General features: G+C 39.4%; 1 protein-coding gene across 2 annotated transcripts in view; it reads right to left on the reverse strand.

Moving 5' to 3' along the window:
* PPP3CA (protein phosphatase 3 catalytic subunit alpha) overlaps positions 1 to 21,912 on the reverse strand; it is a 184,662-nt gene that overhangs the window by 32,066 nt on the left and 130,684 nt on the right. For both annotated transcript variants that reach the window (XM_071555919.1, XM_071555920.1), the window contains exons 3-7: positions 21,319 to 21,443; positions 12,287 to 12,398; positions 10,934 to 11,079; positions 8,850 to 8,989; positions 96 to 173 (exon numbers count right to left, since the gene is read on the reverse strand). In XM_071555919.1, coding sequence (XP_071412020.1) covers positions 96 to 173; positions 8,850 to 8,989; positions 10,934 to 11,079; positions 12,287 to 12,398; positions 21,319 to 21,443 — 601 coding nt within the window. The remainder of the gene's footprint in view (positions 1 to 95; positions 174 to 8,849; positions 8,990 to 10,933; positions 11,080 to 12,286; positions 12,399 to 21,318; positions 21,444 to 21,912) is intronic.

Below are 21,912 nucleotides of genomic sequence, written 5' to 3' on the forward strand. Positions count from 1 at the left end.
TTTTGATTTCTTTCTCAATCATCTGTTCTTCCTCTCTGTGCTCTGTCTGAGAATGGTAAGCCATCATACATTATTATTGCCCCACACATCCTTACCCGGCATCCTGGGCTTCATGAGCTCGGAGTATGGATAACAAGTTATTGTGCTGTAGGAATTCACATACAGCAGGGTAACTGTTGGAAAAAAGATAAAAGCACCTGTTACGGCATTATCAGAAGCACCACACAAAGCTTTCAAAAAGTGTTATCATGCAACATGCATCATTCATTAAATCAGCCCCTGCTCTGCAAGCAGGTTTCAAGACAGACAACACTGGCACAAGTATCTATTTTAATCCCAGCTCATAACTGCGTGGAGGGGAATGGTAGAAGTTCCAATTCATTACATAACCAACACCCTACAGCTTGGCATAAAGAAAGCACTTTCCTTTATTACTCTAAGATTTAATGTATTCCAAAAAAGTGAAATGTAATACAATGGTTGCTTGCAACAGAAAAACTTCTCATTCACTAACACTGGTTGCGTGTGGGCACCAGAAAGTAAGGTGGTAAGTGGAAAGAGAGGGAAAGAGATGGAATGAAGACAGACAAATCAATCTCCAGACTGGAGATATTTGATCTTCCTAAACTTTATCTCACTGATAAACAAGAATTATCTTTCCCCTTGGCAAATTAAAATATAAATCCTGTGACTTCTGAAACCCCCAGAAGTGCCCATTGAATACATCGTTCCAAGACGTGGTCTACCATATGAGTGAAAACAGAATCAGGAGGTAAAAATGGTGATGGTGGAATCTCCATCATATTTTTCACTGCAAACAGACACTGCTGCATTTAAGGAGAATGAAAGAGACCTTTCTTACTACCTGAGCCCCGTGAAAACTACTCTTTTTATTTAAGACACTGAACACATGGAAATTACATACAAGAAAAATGGAACACAGCAGTTCTGATAGCACGAGTGTGAAATATTAAGTTTTACAGAGAAAAGCTATATGAATGCTACAGAACTTAAAATTACTTCATTTTGTTGCTTTAAAAAAAATTTCTTTTCCTGTAATGACTGTTTACTTCTTCTCTCCATGCTTCTACTGAAGGATAACATGCACAATGGCCACCTATCACTACAAGACAGGAAGGAAAACCTCTCTTATCCGGTTAGTAATTTAATGCAGAATTCAGGAAACCCAAAATTTCCTGGCTTCCTCTGTCAAAAGCCAATTGTAGCAGAGCAAAACAGAACAAAGAACATGTGTGGAAGAGAATGAGGAGAATTGGCACTGGAGTGAAGAAGACTTCACAGGCAAAACCTTACCAGGCCCCCTGGAAACAGCTAAGGGATGGGAAAGTCTTGATTCAGATGCCACCTAGTGCACTTCCCTTTTGTCCCTCTTCAAGTCAGTCCCATTTAATTTGTTTTGCCTCATCCAGATTTATTTCTCATCCTTGAAGACAAGCAACTGTTCAGGTGGCTGCCTTATATTTCATGATGTTTCAGCAGGGTGGGAAGCTGGCACCCCTGTGAGGTTGCAGCTGGACACATCCACATCCCTGCAGCTCGATGACCTGACACTGAAAGGCACTGCAGCACCGAATGTCAGTCAATGGCAAGGTATGCAGCAAGGTACTGGCACAGTTCTTGCTACCAGCTTAAAGGAGTTGCATTTAAAACATTAAACCTTGAGAGAAACCAAGTGTTCCCCCCTCCTGTCACTATCTGACTTCTCTTCCAGCACTGGCGGCGCAAGTCAAGCTGGCCAGGTAGTTTGAGCTGTGATTCTCCTGGGTCCCTGTGACTGATGTGAGCCTGACTAGCTCTAAGTGCCCGACCTCTGAAGGCAATGTGGTGGAGAGACAGACTGGCATGGGTGGAGAATTGAGCTGCCTTCCAAGTGCAGCCGGCCCCAAAGCAGTATCTGACCTGAGACTGGGACCAGGTCACAGATTTTCTTGGATCTGAAGCCCAGGGTGTGACATATAAATGTTACAATTATCTCTCCAAATTGCTGGGCAAATCAGAGAGCAACAGTCAAAACTTGCTCAAATAAACCCCAAACTGGTGACAAAAGGTATAAACCTTACACAAAGCTCTGAAATGTTACCTGATAGCTGGAGAAAAGCAAAATATACCCTGTGGTAACATCCAGTCACCATAATTACTTTTCACCATCAATTCATCTCTCTTCTAATTCAAATAATAGAACAGACAAAGGGTTGAAAAAAAGGAAATAAAAGGTGTTGGGGAATCCCCACAGAATCACTCAGGTTGGAAATGATCCTTTAGCTCAACCACAAACCCAGCACTGCCAAGTCCACCCCCAAACCGTTTCCCTAAGCGGCATATCTACATGTCCACTAAATACCTCCAGGGATGGTGACCCATCCACTTCCCTGGGCAGCCTGTTCCAATGTTTGACAACCCCTTCTGTGAAGAAATTTCTCCTAATACCCAATCTAAACCTCCCCTAGTGCAACATGAGGCTGTACCTTCCACACTGGCTCTGCAGCACGATGGGCTCACACTGTGCTTGTAGATAACACAAATAGACTTGCAGAGCCTCTCAATCTCCAAACACAACTCATGGCAAGGTATTATGCTAAGAACAGTGCACATTATGAAAGACACTGGCAAGAGCAGACTGTTTTGCAGTACCTTAGGAGCAAGATAAAGTCATACAGTAACACTGTTATGCAAAATACTTCTATTAAAGCTGTCCTAAATATACTGAGCAAGATGAAAGAGATCCAATATATATTACACACAAAAACCTGCTTTCACAGGTATGATTTCATGGACCACCTTCAGTGGCTATTTGCAATCAACAGTCCCATCAGTTTCTAACTTCATGCATGAAAATGATGCAAATTCACAAAAAATTCCCCCAAACAACCAAACGCCCCCACCAATCAAATGCATCATCTTCCTTCTGTTTATGTACGAGAAATGCTACTACTTGCTTTCAGCCTTCCTGAATATTTTGAAGCTGAAATGTCATTTGCAGCCAGAGGCTACAAACCCAGTGGAATGCTATATTGCTGGTTTTGGACTTGAGCCACCTAGCATATATTCTCAGATGCAGGTTTGGTATTTGGAATTGTCTAAAAAGATTGCATTCTACAATAATTTCAATTCCCAAATTACATGGAGTATCATTTTGGCAAATGCAATGATCTCCAATAACTGACAGGTTGCCATTCAAACCACTGGAATATGAGAACTAATTTGCATACATGGCTTTTCATAATTAATTGTGACTAAATGTAGACTTATGGTACATTTTGTTTGGAAATTTTTACATTAACTTCTGAAAACTGGGGTCTATAATGAAAAATGTGATAGACAGTTGATTATGTTCATTATCAGTGCAGCTGCTCGAAATGTCTGGGCTATTACTTTTTTTCCCCCCATAGTATTCTTTTCATCCAGTGTTAAGTACTGCTTTTAAAGAAGATATAATGAAGTGGTAAAAAATGCTCTTCAATAGACATGATAAGTTCTTCTTTCAATTTCAAGCACAGAAGTCGTGGGGGTTTTTATTCCTCAATTATCTTATTCTTTGTAAGTCTGTGGAAAATAGACTTCTACTGGCAGAATTTGGCTGATTCTACAGGGCCCACACCTAGAAAGGATGAGATGCCACACAGTGCTCCATGCAAATTGACCAAAAAAATACCTGCCTGCCATCTGTTCTTCTAAGTGCATAGGATGGGATCCGCAATGTGCCAGCAGTCCTATGACCCAGACCACTGCAACTCAGAAGCAGTCCACGTGGATATGTCATTTTGAAAAAACAAAACAACTCACAGGCATTTTTCTTCAGCTCCTTGCTGAAGCAGGGGCTGGGAGAAGCAAAGTTTCCACCACACGCAGCTATTACATACACTATCCACAGCTACCCATATAGCACTTTCTTAATATCTATTTGCTTTATATTAAACTTTATTCCTCAACACAAAAATACGTGTCCTTCAGGTAAAAAGCAGAAGTTCTGCAACATGCCAACAAAACAGAGATTATGGCAAAGAATCAGAAACAAACTTTCACAGAAATGACTTCTGCTTGGAAATTTTTTTCCTAACCTGTTGAAAATGACTGTCTTGTAATCAAATACCCCACTAGTTTCTCTGAGCACTGCCCTTCCAGAAACACTCTCCTCCTTGTCCCTGCTTTGCAGAGCCCAGACTGTAATTCAGATGAGCCAGAAATAAAGCAGTTGGCCAAGAGGGAAAACAAACAAACAGAAATCCCCCACACAACAGGCTTTTCCAGAGCGACCCAGCCTTCTGCCTTCATGTGTCATGCTGAATCATGGAAGAGTGGTGACTCATGGAGAAAACAAAATACCATTCTGCTAAGCTAGAGAGATGTTATTCCCCATGGAATATGTGACTGTGACATTCCCTTCTTTGGCATCCTTCTTTCATTAAAATGCCTCATGCATAGTTTACTAGTTCTGAGGTCTCTTTTGCATGATCTTCTATGCAGTTCTGGAAGAGATGCAATACTTTGCTAATAAGAACCAAAATGGCAAATGTTTTCAAATTGTTCTTCCACCAATAATGGGAAAAACTGGATGAAATTAACAAAACTCTCTTTTATATCCTTCATCATATCATAAAAAAAGAGGTGTAAACATTTCTCTAAAAAGAGGACATTCAAATTTAGTCCAAAAGCTTCTCTAAGATTATAGACAAATATAAAAATAGGTTTTCAGCAAAACTGACTGGCCTCGCACTTGAGTTTCCAAAAGCAAATGCTTTTTGCTGCTGTGCTGTCTTAAGAAGCTCCCAGAACATCCCTTTCCACCTGCTTTTTCTTGCCCTTAGCTGTGCTGTCTGCAGACCTGCACTTGGAAGTGGAGTAAGGAACTGTATGGGATTAGAACAAACAAACACATATGGTTTTTGCAGAGTCATTCTTTTAAAGTTGGATGTGTTCCCAGGTCTGATGAGCAATTCTACCAGTACATCTGGGCAGATAATCTGAAGGCAGCAAAAACCTTTTGGCCCGTGACACGGAAGGGTGGAAAAGTGGGTAAAAAAAAAAAAAGACTCATACAACTGTGCCTTTCACCCTGAGCTGAAACACGCTACAGTCTTCAAAAGCTTTCAGCAGGTATTTCTCTGGTTTTTGCATACTCACAAACTTAACTTGCATGTCAAGTACACCACTAAAATACGTGCTGGCAGGGCCAAAATTATTACTCTACCCCAGAATACCTGTAAGGCTGAACCATTTTAGTTATTCAGTGGCTACTTCACCAGCAAATGAAGTTCTCAGAGGAGTCTGAAATGTTGGTCACTCTTGCCATTTCTGCCTTTGGTTTTTTTGTTGCTTTGGAAAAATATAACAAAGTAGTCAACAGCCAAACAGCTTTATAAAGCTCAGGGCTGCATAAGCTCATATTGCTAAAGAACTGATATTCAATTCACTAAGAAAACTCTAGAGGTTGGAGCATCATGCCTGGGCAAAACTTCGGAGTATCTGCTCTACTTCTGATTTCAGTCATGCTTGCGCTGCCTCGTGCTCTTGTTAACAGTAATTAACCAAGTTTTAATTACATAGATGATCCCAGAAAGCGAGTGATAAGCTTGCACATGTGCTTAGTCCTGACAGGAAAGCCTTTATACTTTGCATAGGATAAGACACTGCTTATTAACTCAGTGGCTCAACCAAACTCTCAATGTTCTTTACCACAGCTTAGACTCAATGGAAATGAAACACGCTGGTAGGGATCCAATGACAAATTTTCATGGATAGAACCATGTGTGTTCATAATAACTTTGTCCAAATGTGATCAAAGAACATTTTGATTCTTCATCCATCCAGTAATCTTATGTTAATTGGTGACATTCCCCATCCTAGTATGGCTTACAAAGGGGAGACATTTCCCCACACCTAAACAAAGGCCTAAGCTTGCTCAGTGGCTGTCTCTCCATGACTTAGTATTATTTGCAGAGATTAAAAAATCCAGTTCAACTATTAAAGCTTTCTCATGACTGAAAGATGACATCATCAAGATGATAAGCAGCAGTTTATCTTGTCAAGTCAGATACTGTCGAATCATTAAAACTGGAAAAGACCTCCAAGATCATCAATCAAGTCCAACCTTTGATCGATCACCACTTTGTCACTTAAACCACAGCACTAAGTGCCATGTCCAGTTGTTTCTTGAACACCTCCAGGGACAGTGATTCCACCACCTCCCTGGGCAGCTGTTCCAATGCCTGACCACCCTTTCAGCGAAGAAATTCTTCCTGACACCCAGCTTGTTTCTCATAGAAATGCCTGAGTGTTATTGTATCATCTTATCCACTGAAGAATAAACAAAGTCATCCTATTAGCAGACATTTTTGAAAGAGGACCCCCTTTTACAAGCTGAGCAGCCTGGCTAAGGAAATTAATTTATTTTCTCAGTAAGTAAGTAGAAAAGGCAAGGAAAATTAGACACTAGACACGGTGCATTGATGGATAACTTTTTCTGCCAGGTATTACCATTAGGCAAGTAATTATTCACCTTCCAGAGCAACTAGGCACTTCTTTTAAAATGAATGCTTGCCTTTATATAATGTCAGATAACGTGACTAGAAGCCAGCTCTCTGCCTGAATCATTAATCAGTTTTATGTCCCTCACACATGACCTGATAAATTAGGTGTCTTCTAAATATTTCTTCTTCCCTGAAACATGCCTTTTCTGAATACGAGTCAGGACACAGACTAAGTCTGATATGCTTTCTGGGGGAAACTGATACATATTTTAAGGAAATTTTATGGTAATTGTATGAAGCAGGCCTTTGAAAAAAGCCCAACCTAAAATTTAAAAGATGTTCCAGTATATACACAGCTCTGTATTTAAGCACAAGGCATGTTTGCCAGGCTTTTCACACAGGGAAATCACTATTAATCCCTCTGCACAGTGCCTGGCAGTCCCAGGCAGGCTCCAGTATTCGGTGCTGCTGAGAGGAAGCGAAATGACTTTATCACTCAGTAATAAGCCCATTTCTGCATGGATTAATTGTTTGCAACAGTTTGACACTCCCTTTCGTAAAGAATCCAAACACAGGTATCGAGCACCTTCCAGACACTGTGGATCCTGAGGCAGTGGTGTGACCTGCCCACAAAGGTTGGTGCTGGCAGCCCAGGATGCAGGGCAAACTGCTTTGTTCTCAGCCCATTCACACTGCAGCAATTATGGCTCCAAGAAAGGACTAGGAAAACTCATTTCTGAACATCAAACCATCTGTTCCCTTCCTGCTAACAGGACCAGCAAGGGGGTTGGTTTTGTCAGCTCTGTCACCTGGTTATTGGTAGAAGCCATTGATTTACTTTTTACATGTCACTAAACAGCTACGGGGCAGTAATGTTCAAGGTGGGATTTCCTAAGACAACTAAAGGAGCTGGATTCCTCCTTTCTGATGAGTTTGTTGAGAAGACTTAGACTTGGGTGTTGCTGGCATGGGCTGAAGGAGAACTGCTGCCCTTTGAAATGCTCAACAACCTCTTAAAATTTCAATAACATCTTCACATTTCTCCCAAACAAAACTGAATTTTTTGATTAAAATTTCACTGAAAATATTGCTCATTTTGCCATTTAACCTCCTCTTCTGATAACTTTTGCTGATATCCTTGTATGTTGTTCCTAACTACCGTATCAGAAAAACCCCAACAAACAAAAAAAAAAGCTCAAATCCCTCAGAAAAATCCCTACACTGTCTGAGGAAGGTACAACGTAATCACCACCACCGTTCATGAGGTAACACAGGCTGATCCTGTGATGAAGAGAGAATGGAAGCAATGCTTGAGAGGCTCTTCATGGCCAGCTCAAGCACACCTAAGGGGGTGTCCTCTGTCTGGTGTCCACAGGAACTGGCCTCCAAAGCAACCTGCCTACCACTGGAAATGCAGAAAGGCAGCAGTCAGCACCCAGGCACAGCAGGGAAACAGGAACTTTGGGGCTTGCTTTGGTCTCCCTTGCCAAAGAGGAGACAGTAGAACATGCCCCAGCACCCAGGGAAATCCTCTCTTCTGTCCAGGAGAGAGAGTCTTCTGACTCATTACAGAGAGAGACCAAAAAACTCCATAATTAAAGAACAATTACGGTAAAGAAACAGAGAAGAAAGCTTCATTGAAATAGTCACAAACTAACTCATAGATGTGCTTTAGATGCCCTTCTATCCCCTTACTATTCCTTTTTTCAGGAATGTTCTCACAGCTATATTTTACTAACAAACATCAATAGAAAGCAATAATTCCAAAGATGAACTACAACTTGACATCTTTGCATTTAAGTCTATCCATGTTTCTTCCAGAACGTTACAGGCACTTGTCTGCATTTCAGCTCTTATTAAGTCCCATTTAATAATGCTGTTTAAATTCAGAATTTCTTGGGAAGAATTATTCCCAAACATAAACAAAATTTTGATCAAACAGAAACAAAGAAAAAGTACCTGTGAGGGAGAAATCACAATTTTTGCTTACCCTGCAGAACAACAGGTAATCAGTGTTCTAATGCTGGCATCTTTCATTTGAAATTAAGTTCTAATTTTCAAACTAGAAACGCAGTTATATGTACCCCTCTGTAGTAGTGACACATTCAATATCTAACTTACAAGAACAGAGATAAGCAAAATACACAGACTTTGGTGAATAAAATCAAGCCATTCAGGGTTTCCCAGCTGTGTCTTAAAGAAAGAGGTGCAAATAAAGTAAGTGTGCATTTATCTGAAAACAAGGCAAGTCTGCAGAAAAAGGCCTAATTACCTAAATAGTGCCACAAAGCTCAAGCAAACATTTATACTGCAAAAACAGAAGGTCACCTACAGATATCTATTCAAAGCAGTAATAATCACCTGTAGAAGTACGAGCACCCCCTGACTGTGTTGTGTGTAAAGTGTTCCTGAGTCTTCTCGTTTCCGAAGTCCTCCAATGGGTCTGACCACAGGATGTCACACATAGGTCCGTATGCAGGTGGTTCCTTGAATCGATCTAACTAAGAAAAATAGGAGACAAAGAAATACTAACTTCTTTCAACTGTGTATCACAGAAACATTGAAGCAAAATTACTGTTTTTCATTTCATGAGCAGGCAAACAGAGAGACCCAAAGCAATCTGTTTTTCAGCTTTAAAGCAATGGATTTAAGTAACAGTAAAACATTCCTTGCTAACACTGACCAAGAGGAGAAAGAACAGATAAAATTTAAAATTAAGACATACAGTGGATTTCCATTCTACACTAATTTTTGTTTGCTTTTCCCCCTCTTTTCTACTGGTTTTGCTAGTCCAGTGGACAAGAGAGAATATAGTATTTCTGTATTTCGTGATTTTTCAAACCTTATAGCACTCAATTTATGTGAGTGACACATCTCAAAAAAAAATACAATAGCTATTCCAACGCAAGTTCCCATTTTGGTTTCTGTACCTTTTAATAAAAAAGTTGTATTTAAATATCAAGGCAGTATCTCCGCATTACAGCATCTTGCCATGACATTCTTGGTGCTCTCATAACCTCAACCCTAATTAAGAGCAGCTAAAAACTCCTCTTTCTAGCCTGTCTGTATTTAAAATTTAAATTATATAGAAACATACTGCAAATAAGATGAAGTATAGTAAAACAGGGAAATAATAAAAAACAGCATTCTCCTGCAAGAACTCTTTAATATAAAAACACTGCTTGTTATCTGCCAGAATTCTTTGACGTAAGAACACCACTGTTAAGGTGGATGGATAAATACGGCTTGCTGTCCAAAACATTCTCTGCACTGACCAGGAAAGATCAAGTAATAACAGACCTTCCCCCACCTATGAAAAAAATCTGAAGAGAAAAAATTGGGGTTTTATGTTTAACACTCAGTTAAGAAGCTCTAATAAGAAACCTCTACAATTTTCACCTTTGCATTCTCATCCTGAAATATTTGCAGCATACCTACACTTCTAACTTATTTCAGCCCTCTCCAATTGACGCTTATGCAATTAAAATTCATTTAAATTAAACACAAATTCGTAAATATGCAGACCCAATTTCTGCTGATTGCCAAAGATGAACAAACCTGCTGGGCTGGGCAGAAGGAAGGTGAAGATGTTCATGAACCTAATCTGGAATCTGAGAGCTAAACACCTTTACTCTGCCATTATGTTGCTGCAAAGCCAGTTAATTTTTTTGGCAGGGAGTATTTTTGTTTACAGAGATAGCACATCTTTACCTCAGAAACAAAACTTCACATTCAGTAATTTTTTAAAGTGCAGTTAATATCTTAATTGCTTTTAAACCAAAACATGTAATTACTGGCTCAAGTCTGGGGTTTTTTTAACCATAATAATTTCTTAGTAGACTACAAACTAACCTCAGAAGACAAACTACCTTTCAGTAACTTTAAAGCTCAGAAGTACATACGTCTGTTTGCAAGTCTCGAACTGCAAACTAGAAACAAGACACTTTTCCTGCTGGAATCACTAAGAATGAATACTTCAAATATCTCCTTTTAGAAATATCAACTGAAATATCTTCTAGAAAACATCTGAAAAAAATTAATCCTTGATAACATGCAACAACACTGAATTATGTCTAGAAACTGTTTGACCTTGTTCTCTGAACTTTCATATGAGAGATTTCTGAGAAACTTCTTAGAACACAAGAGTACACACAAGTACAAACTCACTAAGCCTCACTGAGACAATTTGCTAGGCACTCAAGTGCAGAGCTATTAAAAATGTGGCAGAACCCATTGAGAATGATGCTATTGACTACTTTGAGAAAAATATTGATTATACTCATTGCACTCACAGGATACTTCTTTGTTACATCTTTTAAGTATTCTGAGGTTTTCATAGAGTTATTTTTGTGTCTTCAAAAAAGTTCAGAATTCGTAGCAAGGCACAAGGAATCATCAGATGGTGCAGTTACATTGTGCCAATGGATAATATTGAAAAGACTTACTTTTCTGATGTCATCTAAGGTGTTGATTTCTGGAGACAAGCCACCATGTACACACAGGAATTGTTGGTTCATCAGAGCAGCCAAGGGAAGGCAGTCGAAGGCATCCATGCAGGCATCATATACACGTTCTGAATATTTGATTTTACCTTTTAAACATTAAGATGGTATCAGAAAATACTATTAATATTTAAGAATAAAAAAGAATATGCTTACTATCTCAATCTTGCTCTCACTATCTTACACTGAAAGTTTGCTTCATGCAAAAAATTCTTCAGGATTATTATTATTCATCTCTGGAAAAATTCTTCATGTTCTGAGGTGAAATTAATAAAAGTTCTGCCAGGTTTATTATAATTTTTCTAAAAAAATTGTACATAAACAACTTAATACACCATTACAATCTGCCATGAAATCTGTACTGCAAGCCTTAAAAGTCTGCTGAATGGTTATCATCTATTACATTATCACTCAATATACCCTCTAAGAAGCAGTCAGAACTTTAGTCCAGTTCCTTGGAATTAATTATCTCCAGAAATGCTATTATGAAATGAACGAGGTGGTACACTAATGCTGAAATGTTAATTTACCAATATGCACACTAAACTCAATAAACCATGAAGCCTCTGAGCCTATTAACATTTCCTTTATCCCTGATGCTAAAAAGGAAACACAGACTTATGGCCACAGCTTCAGCTTACAGTGTGAAGGTGAAGGTCTACACCTAATGAACTTTTATGTGTCGCTGCATCCTTTTTGCAACACAGAAAGGAAGAGAGCATACCAAAGAGGGTAAGTCTGTTTACAGGGTAAATGTGAAAATGCTATACTTAAAAAAAAAACAAAATAGAAACTCCTTGCATTTTTCTCCTGCTGCAGATGAGGTGCCACCTCCTTCCCAGGCAATGAGGGACCTGTGCCAGAAGTGCCGGTGCTGCTGTGCCAGCTCCGTTTGCTGCCAGGCTACTGTGTGGGGCAGCAAACCCTCAGCTGCCGCAACGAGGAGCAGCAGCACAGCTTGCCAAGAGCATCCCGGCCCAGATGGCCCCACAGCAGGCCCAGGATGCCTCCCAAGCCAGGCTGGCAAGCCCAAGTGTCTCATACCTGCAGCACCAAGGGACATCCCCGAGTCTGCATGGGTGGTTGGTCACTATCTGCTGGGGGGGACACCTCTTCCCTCCTACACCACCGAGAGATGACTGCCCTCTCGGGGAACACTGATTATCATTTAAAGTTAATGATAGTTAATGTGAAAAGTACATGAAAAATTATTGATGTTAAGCCAGTATCAAAAAACAACTAAATAACAAGTCGTTGAAAAAGGAGTTAAGAGGAAAAAGATTTAGGTAGACTTACATTCTTGCTTAAATGTGAAATACTCTGTTAAATGTCTACATTCATGATTCCCACGAAGTAAAAACAGTGTTTTGGGGTAAAGAATTTTCAAGGCCCACAAGTACAGCACACACTGCAAATGAGAAACAAGAAGGAAAAATAGAATTCATAATTAATGACATAACAACTTATGTTCCCTTCCACTCCAAAAATAGCAGAGAAAAAAGGTATTCTGGGTGAAACATTTATTTTCATTCTTCATACAGTTCATGCAAACATCTCTCTGCACTTCAGCCCGGACTGGATGAAACTCCTCTGGGTAAACGCTGGTAGAATTTTACACTTCTGCTGAGCGGCCCCTCCTGGGTCAGCCGTGCAGAGCCCTGAGCAGCCCCAGCTCCCAAACACCAATTGCTGCGTGGCTCCAAAACGACGTGTGTACTCCCCACCTGGAAGGTCAGGCAGAAACCCTCTGTTGAAACAATTTCACCGGAAGATCTGCATTTCCTGGCTTAAGGAAAAGTTGCCTCCAAACAATTTAACCCACACTTCAGGAAATACCTCAGCTTCCAGTATTACACAGTTTTAACATGAATGCTTGTTCATTTTTCACTTAACATTATTCTGTACATACAGCAGGGGACAAACAATCCACAAAGCTCTTGCATTAAATGAAGTTACTACAAAGCTACTACTATAAAGCCTTTTCTCTTTCCTGAAAATTTCTATTTGAGATGACATTTCTTCTAGACATGGCTTTAAAGGTTAACAAAAAGGCTTAGAGAAGCAAAGATTTGCTCAGACCTCTCTAAACCACCCAATTAAAATAGTTGTTTTGAAAACAAAGTCACAGCTCCAAGAAAGCTTATGGACATAAGACCCACTCATTCCATGAGATGTGCCCACTGCCTGCAGGAACACTGTGCAGACCACAATGGCCTCTCAAAAACAGGAGTTAGAAAACTGAGTAAATTTTCCTCCAAGCTTTCCTTGTTTCGATATCCATGAACTGCAGAAACATTGCACAAGAAATGAAAGGTGTCAAAAAAAATCACTCTAATTTACAGCTACTTCTAACACTCCCCTCTGTTCTGTTGGAAAAAAAAATTAATTTTAGTTAACTTAATAATCAATACTGGAAATTCAGAATGTACCCTAACCACAGTTTCAGTTTAGAACAAAACCAGCACTGTTGTCAAAGGAATGCCTCTACATTATACAGTATGAATTCCCCTTTACAAGTGAGAGTGTCTTGAAAAACAGAGTAATTACTTTAATCGTCTCAACATGTAGATTTCAGCTCTCGTTTGCTACACAGTCCTCAACTTATAAAAACAAAAGAAAAAGGATGCAACATTTTTATGTTTGCACTTACACTATCCAGATAATCACACAGCAGCAGAGATTTTATATTTACTACTCTTTGCCTTGAATTTATTACATATAAACATCTGAATGCCCTGCCTGTTCTCTCTCTGTAATTTCTGTTCTTCCACTCAAAGGATCTCGAGCCAGGGGAAAACAACAAAAATACATGCAGCATCCTCTCAGCTCACACCAATTCTTCAGCCTCCCAGGCGCTATTGCCACTGCAGGAGGTGAGATGTCAGAAAGCCAGCAGATCACACTAATATAATCCCATGTGAAATTATGCTGTTAGGTCACAGGAATCAACTGCCGTGGCCCAAAAATTCCACAAAGTGTGTGCCTGGGGGAAGTCTTCTCTCCCCGTGTAATTTCCAGCAGAGTTGGGTTTGATGGTTTTGCTCCAATGGGGAAGGAAACTCACTTCTCCACACCACCAGAGCAATTCTCTGTCTCTGATGAGTTCAGCCCTCCAAGAATTCCCAGAACCTTCCACTTTCTATGAACTTAACTGGCTAATGCAAAAATTTGATGTAAATGCTGCGAGATAGGAAGCTTAAAGTGACACCTCCATTCATGCAAAGAAAGTTCCAGCATTGAAAGTTGCATCTAAGTTACCTTAGAGCTTCTAATCCTGCCAAAGCAGCTTTAGAACAGCACAGTGATTAGTGATTAGATGAAGTGACATATTAAAAAAAGTTTACATTGCCCTCATAACTGAGTTGTTCGTTTTCATAAAGCCTTGGCAAGATTAAAAGGAGCACTAGGTACTTAAAATATCCCTGAGATCTAGGAAGCAAGGAAAATCAGGAAAGATGGAGTTTTAATCTTTTTGACATTAGGTACTTGCTTATGGGTAGATCTCTACATTTCCTTATCACAGATTTATTTTTTCTTTTATTTATATGCTTCCTTTGAAGTACTCATGAACATCAGACCGAAAAGATAACAGAGAATCAATGCAGTCCAGAAAGTTGTTTCCCTGTCACTATTCAAATAATGTAAGCCCACCATTCGCATTTTGTGTTGCTTTCAATAATACCATATCAAAGGCTTATTTTGTTTAAATCAATTCTTTAATTTCCCCCCTTTTCTTTCCAGTAGTTCAGTGAACTTATGCTATAATAGTAAACAAGAACTAATTAGCCAATAAGGGTTTTTTCCCATCCAAATGAAACAGCAAATATGAGGGCAACAATTTTCATGGCTTTTCATCTTACAGTCATTTAGATACAAAAAACGTATGTCCAAACAACATATAATGAGAAAATAATTCTGGTTTTATTTTTTCTACCTGTGCTTTGCATATCAGAATTCTTACCAAAGTCAATTGCTGAAAATCTGAGTTCACAGTCTTCAGTTATTTGGTAATACTGCTTCCCAACAGTAAAATTTTAAAATACCTTTTTTTTTGTTCTTCAACTTTTTCATTAAGAACATACTACACATCAGCTCTGCTGTAACTCTGTGCAGAATGTACAGCAGGGACCTTGTGATCTGGACATCTGTAAGGGGATTTTGGCCTGTTTCACTGCATCCTATCAATAAAAACTGTATTTCACAGAAAAGTTACATCTCTTTATGCCAGTCCTCAAGCTGAACCCCTGCTTACTTGTTTTCTCTCTCTCAGCTGTTGAAACTGCAGATACCTTAAGTTTGTAACAAAGAGCTAATCTGCCCATCTCCCACTCCCAGCTCCTGTAATCAAGCTGTTTTTCTGCTGAGGTTCGGGCAGCCTCAGCATCAGGAAAGAAAAGGTCTGTGCAGTCAAGCACCCTGTAAGCCAAAGGTACATATTTTCAAAAAGGACTTGGGATTTAACTCCACTGTTGCGTGTTGAATTTGAGCCTTTGCTCAATTTGACATCTTAGCCCGTCCTGAAAAGGCAAACCAATAACCCCAGAGCTCTTCAACACATTCCAAGTTATGTGCTTAAAACAAGGAGCCTTGAAAAATCATCACCATCTCCACTCCAGTGCAACCACAGCAGCACCACCTGCCACAGAGTGCTCACTCAGGGGTGCTCTTGCACTGGTTGTGCCAGGAAAAAAAAGATGCAGCTAACTGTTAGTTGTATGGCTTTGTATGGGTAACAAAGGATGACCGCTCCCTCCAAATGACTGACAGCGCTGGGCGCTCCAACAGATGAAATTCAGTGTGAGTAAGTGTGAGGCAATTCATACTTGGAAGGGTAATCTGAGCCACACATTGCTAAGGTCTCTCCTAGCGCTCTCTGACCTGTCCAACAGTACACTGGAATAGCTCCTTCACTCTGTGAACACACACCTTATCTAAATATGAAAATTGTAATACTTTAATTGAACAGAAATAATGATACCATCACAGTACCTAATATGGCTTCCTAAAATGGAGCAACTATCCCAATGGAAACCATGTACCTTTTTACACACAAAACTGCATTCCCACTACTGGTATGACTATTTAACAGGGCTTTATTTGAGAGACAAATAAAGATACATTGCATATGTAACAAGAATAAGCTGCACCAGAGGTGCAACTTATTGCCATTTCCGACTTATTACCCCTGAACACAGGGGAAGACAATTCTGAAAATAAAAAACTGTAGTATTATATTCATTACAAACAGGGGTTCATTCTTTCTTCCCAACTTTCAGAGCATTTCAGCATGCTTTTATTTCAGTTGGGGCTTTTTGTGTTTCTAAAACCAGTGCTCTTGTACACACAGGTTTCATATTTAAAAATTAAAAAGGCTGATACTGTGGAAACAGACTTTGCGTGGAGTAACAGTGAATTTATTCCTTGTGGTCAGGATCTCAGATAATTTCAAAAATGTTCAAGAATCTCATTCTGATCATTCAACTTGTGTTTACTTTTTTTATGAACATCTGTTGAATATTCCCAAGCTACTTTGGGATTTTATTTTGACACATGCATGGTACTTTAGCACTTCAGACTTCAATTATTGCATGACTCTCTCCTAGCCAGTCTCCCAGATGATTTTATTAGAAGTAATCACCTGCAAAACTTTCCTACTTGCTTTACAGTCTTTTCTAATGTTCAGACCACATTACTCCCATTTCAGCCTTTAAAAGGACCTCAAAATATCCAAAAAGGAGGATCTCTTTTTCAATTAGGAAATTGTTTTTCTTTAACATTCCTCTAATTCTTATGGCTAATACTTTCTAAACAGGTATCCAAGTGCTTGCTCCTAACTCTTCTCTTCGGACCTCCTGTCTTGGCCCCAGCTGTTCTCTGAGAAGATGGGCCTCACACAGAGATAGAATGCAGGAGAAATGGTGCCATCCCATGTTCTCTTCCCGCAGCCAAAAGGGGTTCTTGGCATGCTGGGGACTCACTCTGGCAACAGCTGGCACAGGACCAGGCAAGCTGCGAGAATGGCTCTGACACAAACAGATGTTCCAGTCTGGGAATCTAATATATATAAAAATAATCTGAATTTGCTGAATTAGTGAATATTCACAGCTCTGAAGAGCATTGCCGTGCAAAAACACATTATTTTACGAGATGGAAATTCTTGCTATAGAGAAACATATTTGCTACTGGTAAATAAAAGAGAAATGAAATTTAGGGTAATTGAAGTCCTACAATTTTCTTTGCTCTGAGAGAAGTGAAAAACCTGCTGACTTTGCCAGTGAAATATTCCTGACCAACCCAAACTATTTTAAATCAAGATGTTTACTGGAAAACATTAACACATTACAGCAAATAGAGAAAACTGAAACAGGTTTATTCTTCCAATGAAGTCCTAGAAAGCGCCCAGAGAGTTCAGAGATAACACACAACTTCACCAGCATTAACTTCACCCACAGTTTACTAATATGAATTTATTTATATGTAATTGTTTCCTTGGGAGAGACTAGTTAATAATTTCTAACAGTTCATCAAGGTCAGAAGCATCTTAAGTCCTAGATGCCTTTTTAATTGGTGCAAGGGTCCAATGGTCAAATTCCAGACTCACTCCAAACATCTCACTTTGTTCTTGCTAGAAGTATCACAAAACTAGTTTCACCTTCTGGAATTTTGGTCTTCGAATTCAGGAAACGAAGATGTACACATGTTTTGAAACCTAAAACATAACTCCAGTTCTGTTCATTTTGAGCATTGGTTTAATTCTCCTTATCATAACTGTTTTCTCTATCAAAAATTATGACTATGTACCTTATGATAATCAATTGACATTTAAGTCTGTATTCTGTTCTATGAGACTGAGAAAGAAAATAATTCCAACAGTTCATTTACACAACGTTATTAATGCATTACAATTGGTATTTACCCTATAATTTTTCTAAGACTGTGATGAAAAACAGTCTGCATGTACACTCCTCCCTGCACTGCACAGGGTTTGTATCTGCCTTTCAAAAGAGAGTTTTCAGACTCAGGTAGAGATTAGTCATTCTTCCCTACAATCCATTCCTGCACAACCACTTATGCTCTAACTATTCTTTGGCTTTAAAAATAGTCCTCTGTTTTGATCATTTAGGTTTCTACTCTCCATGACCATAAAACTTTGAAAGTGAGAACCGAGGCGTTTCTGCTCTGGAGTCAAAGTCCTGGCACAGTGCACAAGCACAACAGGGAAATGTTATCAGTTATACGGCCAAGGAAACAAATGTACCATATCAGATTGCAGAAATTTGTTAATTTAAGTGAAGAAATGCCCAGGCTCTCCCAAAAGAGCACATGGAAAAGAGAACATAGCAGTGGGATAAAGATTCCATCTGTGCAGAGAAACCTCATCTCATTCTACCTACCATTTCACATTTTAAAATTTTACCTGTTGTAATTTCTTTGTTAGTCTCTCATCCTGTGACCCCTTGCTTAGAACTAATTTCAGAGACACAAACACCGCCCTGCTTCAAGCAGCAAAGCTAACTCTGGTAAAAATGAAGCACACACACGAAGAACTGAGCCCTTGGATGAAAAGCTCCATAGGGCAAGGACTGACATTTTTGCTGAGTTCCTTATACAAATACTTTTCTCTTTTTCCCTCTGTATTATCAAATGCCTTCCACCTACCTTATGCAATTTCTTAATGATAATAGCTTGCATTATGTAGTACCTTTCATCCAGAAGAATCCCAAATGCTTTGCAGCCCACAGAGAGGGATTATCTCGCCCACTATCAGAACTGAGCTGGGTCTAAGCTCAATGGTATCACTTTTACGCGAGATATCACACGGCAATCAAGGGGATTTTTTTTAAAGCTTACATTACTCATGATTAGTACCTTGGACCAGCTATTTAATTCTTTTGGAAAGACCCCAGAACTGCAATAGTCTCATGTCTACATAGCAGAAAGGGGAGCCAACAGATCAATGGAAGATCACTATGGTGTGGTAGAAATACATCCTGAGAACAGGTTAGGGTTGTTTACCATTGCAACTTCTCCAGGACAAAGCCCTGGCAAGAGCTGGTGTCTGATGTATGTACTCAGGTTCCTCTCTCCATCAAAAGCATTCTCCCGCTTTAAATGCCAAGTTGCATTCTTGACAATTTTCCTTTCCTTGTCACTACTTATTGTGCTGAGTTCATGCCTGAATGCACAGCTCTACATCCAAATACACTTACGAAACAGAAACCTGCTTTCCTTTCAAAAGCATTTTGTAATCAAGGTGACAGGTGGGGAAAATAAGTTATGTGACCAAAACCACCAGTGATTGGAAAAACTTACATAAAAAAGAAATAATATAAGCGACAGCCGAGATATTTTTTTGGCACTGGCAGAAGCCAGTACTGCTTCCAGTGAAAAAGCAGTGTTCCAGAATGGAAAAACTGAACTTGGAATACAATTTGCTAAGTATGAATGCACAGGTTGTTAAACGAGGAATTTTAAGGGCCTTATTCTCTGTATAGAAGTGGTTTTCTTTCTTTCATGTAGCTTGCTATTGTCTTTAACTGGTAATACCCATGGAACAATTTTGGCAAACTGTCAGACAAGCATTTGAAAGCTCAAGCAACTCTATTTGTTCTCTCGCATATTAAAAGCATATATATATACACACACACACACATATATATAAAAATAAATGAAGACAAAACTTTTCTCTGTCATATACAATTTGACTCAGTCAAAGTCTTCAGAAGATATGAATGAGGTTATCACAATGGAAAAATGGCAGTTCAAGACTGAGCTGCACAATGGTTGAAGTCTGTGAAACCCTCTCCTTCCTTCCCAGCCTTCCCCAAGTGATCCAGCGTGATAATCTACAGCAATGATTTAGCTCACAGTTCACTGTGGATCAGTTCTCAAGAAAATCATGAACTCAAGCTCAGAAAAATCACGATCAAGTGCTGACTTCAGTACAAGTCTAAATCCTGACTATATGCACTTTTGGCAGGTAGCTGACAAAACCTGGCAGTTCAAAAGTTTTTAGAGCATTTGTACTTGGAATAGCATATTTCTATTTGCAAAATGTGCCAAAAGATTCTGTTAACATTTGCAATCAGTTTTAAAATGAACTAATAAAGCAAAAGTAGTTTCACTGAATCTTATTTTCAAGAAACTTTATACTATTAATTTAACACTGGCAAGATTAATGCACTCATCCTTTCTACAAACAACTCAGCTCCTTGGCACTACATACTTTAATATCAATATGACACAGTGTACTAAGATGTGGTATGTAGAATGAAACAGCAGTATATGTGTTCTCACATGATGCCATCTTATCTAGTCACAGACACACAGATATGTCATAGGATCTGTACTGTTTCCAACAGATATTGGGCATTCCCCTTGAATCAGAGGACTTCAATCTGAACTTTTCAAAGAAAGCAGTAGAGCCATAGCTGAAAAGCTGCTGCAAGGGTTTCTGACTGACTGCTCAATGACTAGATCAAATACGATCCACACAAACAAATCCAGATCAAGTTTTATTCAACAGTTGTGCACCTCATCTGTAAGTCTGCAAAATCAAGCAGTAACACAGAACGGAGGAAAAAATCTGGTTTGTTCTATAAGCACTGGAACAAAGGATTTGTCCTTGGTATTTGACTCACTTCTAGTCAAAGGTGGGCAGGTTGAATAGGACACTATTTCTTTTAAAGCCAGGTAAAGATGTTGTCATTCAACCTCCACAAGCTATAACCTGGCACTGGAGTCTGCACCAGGTCTCAGCACCACCAACAGGACACTTGTGCATCACTTCCTCTCTATGGATTCAAGTGTTGCATCAAAAGTCAGAGACTGTGCAGTCCTGCAGGCCATATCTGAACAGAACCTACTCATTCTCTCCAGAACAGCATGTTATGTGCTGTCTTTTTATCCCATTTAATTTCCATCTAGCCCTTCCATTTTCGTAAAATTTCACATTCAGGAAACTCAGATCAAATAAACCTGCAAGTCAAACTAAACTATGCATTGTTCATTCAGTTTTTCTATTATGTCTCTTTTGTATGAGCTCATGTCTATTCATCCTGTTCAGCTTGTGCAAGCTGCAGAGCGACTGCCTCCTGCGCTGTATTTGGATGGCCACTAGTTAGCACCAAGGCCTACTCCATGTCAGCTTTCCAGCACACACAGAGTGGGATTTGGCTGGATTCCAAGTAACCTCTATAAAAACACTACCAGCAAAACTAATGTGGTATCTGCAAAGCACCTTGCAGTTACTCATATCCCTGAACTCGTTAGATGCTAAATACACATAACAGCAGCTTTGCAGCCCAAACCAGAAATTAGGAACTTACTTCAATGCTGAAGTACCCTCTGTCCACATAGTCCCCCAGGAAGAGGTACCGCGTGTTGGCAGGAGAACCGCCCACTTCAAACAGTTTCATCAAGTCAAAGAACTGACCATGGATGTCTCCACAAACTAGAAGAGAAAAGGAGCAGTATTTAGATTCACCATGCAAAGATCATCTTAGGCACGCACATTCTGAAGTCACTGTGTTACAAGAAATATTTTATGACGATTTTGTGCATAATTCACTAGTTAAACAACCAGTGAGCACTGGCAGCTACTCAAGAGAAGCTGTTTTTCTTTGATGTATATCCATGTATGTGCAGGCAAAAGGCTAACAAATAATTAAAGGAGAGCCATCAGGTAAATCTAGCCTATAATTATTTTCATAGGTATCTATCCATTCCTTCTACTGCCCACTAGAGCACACAATACTGTCAACAGTAGTAAGACAAATCAAAGCTGCCCTGAAAGAAAGAAAATGATCAAGCAAAGTTACTTTCTTTCAACATCACTCTTCTATTTTTTCTAGTCTTAAACCCAGAGGAACCACCAATTGGCTTTCCATAAAATGCACAGCATGCCTGTCCTGTGTATGCCA

Source organism: Pithys albifrons, chromosome 5, assembly GCF_047495875.1.
Source record: "Pithys albifrons albifrons isolate INPA30051 chromosome 5, PitAlb_v1, whole genome shotgun sequence".
NCBI lineage: Eukaryota > Metazoa > Chordata > Aves > Passeriformes > Thamnophilidae > Pithys > Pithys albifrons.